This window comes from Pseudophryne corroboree, chromosome 6 (assembly GCF_028390025.1).
Source record: "Pseudophryne corroboree isolate aPseCor3 chromosome 6, aPseCor3.hap2, whole genome shotgun sequence".
In the NCBI taxonomy this organism is placed as follows: Eukaryota; Metazoa; Chordata; class Amphibia; order Anura; family Myobatrachidae; genus Pseudophryne; species Pseudophryne corroboree.
In genome coordinates, this window is record NC_086449.1 from 88,255,821 (window position 1) to 88,261,286 (window position 5,466).

General features: G+C 48.4%; 1 protein-coding gene across 1 annotated transcript; it reads left to right on the plus strand.

Annotated features, from left to right (window-relative positions):
* The first annotated feature begins 4,463 nt into the window (after positions 1 to 4,463).
* On the plus strand, positions 4,464 to 5,105 carry LOC134934334 (histone H1B-like). Its single transcript, XM_063929792.1, has one exon. It carries the CDS (start codon positions 4,464 to 4,466, stop codon positions 5,103 to 5,105), a length of 642 nt encoding a protein of 213 aa, XP_063785862.1.
* The last annotated feature ends 361 nt before the right edge of the window (positions 5,106 to 5,466 follow it).

Consider the following 5,466-nt stretch of genomic DNA (forward strand, 5'->3'; position numbering starts at 1 on the left):
CTCCTTGTATTTAGCCCCCCAGTAGTTTGCCCCAGTAGTCAGCCCCCAGTAGTTTGCACCCTTGTAGTTTGCCCCCAGTAGCTTGCCCCTTGTATTTAGCCCCCCAGTAGCTTGCCCCCTTGTAGTTAGTTCCCAGTAGTTTTCCCCCTAGTAGCTTGCCCCCTTGTAGTTTTCCCTCCATAGCTTGCCCCCAGTAGTTTGCCCCCTAGTAGCTTGAACCCCTGTAGCTTGCCCCCAGTAGATACACACACACATGTAAAAAAACAACAACAAAAAAAACACCATACTCACAAATACCCACTCCCGCGTTCGACCGCTGGTCCATCCGGCGTCCGATCCTGAGCACTATGAGAGAGCCATTATGACGTCTCTCCCGTAGCGCACACTGACAGAGCCGGAAGTAGTGAGCTCCTGCCTCAGGCTGCTGCTGTGGAGAGAGAGCCGGGCGCCCACTGGTAACACGATCTCAGCGGACACCCGGCATCTCGAGGCGGCGACACACAGCGGGTTAGGTGAGACGGAGAAGGCAGAACTGTGTTCCATCTCCAAGTGGAACTGATGGAACGCAGTTCCGCCCGGTCCCGGCTCACTTTAACCCCTGATTATATGTAAGATAATTATAGTAAAAATGAGGGACTTCATGCAATAGTGGTTGACACACTTAAGCAGAATTTCAATACTGTTTGAACCATTATTTCATCCTAACAGACTGTAATGGCAGCATTACAAGCCGTGACCAAACAAATAAACTTGGGCCACATCTCAAACTTATATACAGGATAACATGCAAGGAGAGAATAAATTGAAGAAACATAATAATAATTACCCTTCCTGCGTCTACTCTCCACATGCGTCCGTACATTAAATGGCTGTCAGCCCTCTAATTGGTGAAAAGCTCAAGCAATCCACCAATCAGCATGCTGGCAGTCATTCGCTGTCTGGCTGCATTCAAGAAGGCATTATTATGGTTATGTGTTATAATTCTGTGAAAAATTGAGGCACTGTGAGGCAATTTTGCACTGCCCAGGTCTCCTTTACTTACCAATAACTAATTTGCCAGAAAGATAGGTCTCAAGCATAATTTAAGACTGCTATTGTTTGGTGCAAAGAGCAGATTCTTTGAGTATACAGTCCCAATATAGAGTATAGTACAGTGAAAGAGGAGTTGTAAGTCCTAGTCAAACTTTTCCAAATGGTATTTAGTCAATATGTTCAGGCAGCATGTTAACATGGTCAGAATTTTGACATTCAACAAGTCAAAATGGTAAAATAATGTATGTTATCTTGAAATACATGTAATCATTGTTTGAAATGCATAGCAAGAGGGATCCAGATGTGACCTTTCCAGCTCATTGAGCGGGTCAGCTCTTCAACTTTATTTGGGCTTCAAAATTCCTTTGCCATATCCCAGGTCCTTATACCTGGTCCCCTTACCGGATCTACAGTTTCTATGCTTACTCCCTGCGCACCGCACCACGATTCTGTCTTGCCATCAAGGATGGGGTCCCCGGTTGAGATCTTGTCTTCCAGATGTTCCCGGTTGGACAGGCTCTCATTTTGGCAGCTACCTGGAGTTGTCCAAACCCTACTTCCTGCCCTCCACTCCTCTACGCTGAGCCTCCCTCTCCTCCCAACATGGCTCCAGGTATTACTCGAGGGCACATCTAGGTTGGCCGTCACTTTTCAAGGCTTCGACTGTGGCATGGTACTTAGGATTGCTTTTTTCCTTACAGCACTACATTTTCTATGGATCATTGCTGGCCCAATCCTTCCCCCTGTGGGTCTGATTCTCTGGTCTAATGCCTCTGCTAGCTGCGCTAACCTTGTGGTCCAGGTGCTAATTTCACCTGCTTTTCTTCCATAAAATACGATGCTCCATCTCCAGCAACTTTCTCCTTTTTAACTACAGTTGCTGTGGCACAGCCCTGCATCTAAATAAGTTTGCTGCACATTTGCTACACTCCGTGGCTGAGAGTTGTCTCTCATCTTGACTGCAAGCTGTTAGGCATAACTATTCATGTTTTCCTCTAGAAGGAGCCTGCTTGACCTGAAATATATTTTTGGTAATTTCACTTGCTGATGTTCAGGGTTTGTTTGTTTTTTATCTTACACATTTTATCATCAATTTACTTATAACCCTACTGCCCCCATCAAAACCATTCCCCCCATCTTCTCCAATCCCTCCCTCTCCCTTTTGTTTCCATCTAAACCTGTTCTTCTCCTTGTTCCTCCTATTTTGCGTCACCAATCCTACACTTCAAAGACTGTTTCTTGCCCAGAGAGTGGAGTGGGAGCTCCAAGAGTGAACCACTTCTAGGGGGGAATTCAAATGTTTAAAAAGTCAGGGTGTGTCTTTCCTATCTAATAGACAGGAGAACACAGACACCCAACTGACTTTTCAAACAATTGAATACCCCACCAAGACTAACAAAAGCAGCATTATTTAATACATGTCTGGCACCCTGGTCCTGCATCTGTGGTAGGATATTCCTAACATTGGCCCTCATTCCGAGTTGATCGCTCGCTAGCTACTTTTAGCAGCCGTGCAAACGCATAGTCGCCGCTCATGGGGGAGTGTATTTTCGCTTTGCAGGAGTGCGAACGCCTGTGCAGCCGCGCGGCAGCAAACACATTTTGTGCAGAACAAGACCATCCCTGTAGTTACTTATTCTGTGTGATGATTGCTGCGACCAAGGTCCCAGAATTGACGTCAGATACCCACCCTGCAAACGCCAGACCTTGCCTGCGTTTTTCCAAACACTCCCAGAATTCAGTCAGTTGCCACCCATAGACTCCCACTTCCTGTCAATCTTCTTGCGTTCGCCAGGGCGAATGGAAGCGTCGCTAGAACCTGTGCAAAATCACAATGCTCTTTGTATCTGTACGACACGCGTGCACATTGCGGTGCATACTCATGCGCAGATTAGCCCCGTTCTGCCATGTTTGCTGCGCTGCGAAAATCCATAGCGAGCGATCAACTTGGAATGACCCTCACTGAACCCTGCTTATGTTTGCACCTTTTTGGCATCCCAGCCTGATCTGAGCTTCTAGCCCAGGTTAAGCTAAAACGAATTGGATGGAGGTGTGTTTCATAGCAGTCTCAAATGCATGCAACCAGGTCACCATAGACATTTACTGGCACATCTTTCTTGCATAAATATATAGGAGCATACATAATACTGAAGAACATTACCAGGCAGGAATAAACTGTACTTGGCTGTGCTAAGTATACTAATCTTGTCATAATAACAAGAGCTTCTAGACCAGGCATTCCCAACTGTGGTCCTCAAGGCACACCAACAGTGCAGGTTTTAGTGATATCCAGGCTTGAACACAGGTGGCTTAATTAGTACCTCAGTTATTTTGATTAAACCATCTGTGCTGAAGCCTGGATATCACTAAAACCTGCACTGTTTGTGTGCCTTGAGGACCACGGTTGGGAATGCCTGCTCTAGACCAGTGGTTCTCAAACTCGGTCCTCAGGACCCCACACAGTGCATGTTTTGCAGGTAACCCAGCAGGTGCACAGGTGTATTAATTACTCAATAACACATTTTAAAAGGTCCACAGGTGGAGCTAATTATTTCACTTGTGATTCTGTGAGGAAACCTGCAAAACATGCACTGTGTGGGGTCCTGGGGACCAAGTTTGGGAACCACTGCTCTAGACAATACTTTGTTAGGCAACCTGCCTGTGCTTTCCTCCTGAGTGTACATGAGCTCACACATCACCTTTATGCATACTTGCCTACCTGACCCTCTCCATGAGGGAGACAATGCTCTGTTCCTGTACTTTCCTGGTAATGTACGATTGCCATCACCTGTGGTGAAACACCTTTCTTATCAATTAACTAGCTCACCACAGGTGATGGCAATCGTACATTACCAGGAAAGTCCAGGAACAGAGCATTTTCTCCCTCATGGAGATGGTCAGGTAGGCAAGTATGCCTTTATGTGTTTCACTACTCTTCCAGCTCTGCACAGAGTGTGCCGCAGAACACCTCCATTATCTGCAGGGCCAGGACGAGATATAAAAGCCCGGTGGGACATACTAGCCTCACAGTAAAGGAGATATGTGCTACATGCCGGGCAGATCCAGCATGGTGCGGGTGAGTTCCCAGTGGCTATGCCTGGCCTCCTTCTCAACCCCTAGGCTAGCAATGATACTAAAGAGTTAGGGCAGACCTTGAAGTACGAGTGTGGTGCAGAGAGCCAGCTCTCCGCTCTCCTCATGCCCTATAAAAGACTGTTTTTCTGCGCTAGGGAAACACAAGGTGAGAGCAGATTTCCCAGTACACTGAGACAGGGAAGAGTTTACACGGCTGCTCATTCCGCCAATGGGAGCGCAGAACGCATCACTCTCGGCAGCCAATCACAGCACAGCCGGCAGTGTATATAAAAGACGTGAGTCAGCAACCGGCGTTGCCGTTGTAGTTTTATTGATTACAGTTTAGTCCCGCTAACATGGCAGAAACTGCCCCAGTCGCCACCGCTGTTCCTCAATCAGAGGGCGCAGCCAAAAATAAGAGGCTGCCGAAGAAAGCTGCTGGAGGAGCAAAGAAGAGCTGCAAGTCTTCCGGGCCCAGCGTCTCTGAGCTGATCGTAAAAGCCGTGGTCACCTCTAAAGAGCGCAGCGGGGTTTCTCTTGCCGCCCTGAAGAAGGCTCTGGCTGCCGGAGGCTACGATGTGGAGAGGAACAACAGCCGCATCAAAGTGGGGGTGAAAGGATTGGTGACCAAAGGAACTCTCACCCAGGTGAAAGGCACCGGCACTTCCGGCTCCTTCAAGCTCAATAAGAAGCAGAGGGAGAGCAAGAAGGCCGATCAGAAGCTCAAGAAACCTGCAGTGAAGAAAGTGGCCAAATCCCAGAAGAAGCCCAAGAAAGCTCCGAATGCAGCCAAGAGCCCCAAGAAGGTGAAGAAACCCGCAAAACCGGCTGCTGCCAAAAGCCCAAAGAAGCCTAAAACTGTGAAGCCCAAGAAGGCGGCCAAAAAGGCGGCAAAGTCCAAAGCTGCCAAGAGTCCCGCCAAGAAGGCAGCGAAGCCCAAAGCGACAAAAAGCCCGGCCAAGAGGGCAGCTAAGCCCAAGAAAGCTGCGGCCAAGTAGTGATGGAAAAGCCGCCACAGCCTCGCTTCCTTGTTATCCCCACAAAGGTTCTTTTCAGAGCCACCCACCCTGTCCCGGCAGGGCTGTAGGCGCACGGCATGGCCTGTTGGGGGCGCCCTGGAGTGAATAATAGTCACTAGATACGGCAGAAATATCCAGCTATGCGGGGGAGCGGGATTCATATGCAGTTATTTCTGAGCTCTGCAGGTGTAAGATAGATGGAGGAAATATACACGAATGTGCTGGGTTCTACCTTCAGCCGCACATAGCAGCAGCGTTGTTTTGTGGACTCGGACCTAGGCCCTCATTCCGAGTTGTTCGCTCGATAGCTGCTTTTAGCAGCTTTGCACACGCTAAGCCG

Bases quoted from the DNA above. Each gene is read 5' to 3' on its own strand.
- LOC134934334 (XM_063929792.1), top strand. From the start codon at position 4,464: ATGGCAGAAACTGCCCCAGTCGCCACCGCTGTTCCTCAATCAGAGGGC.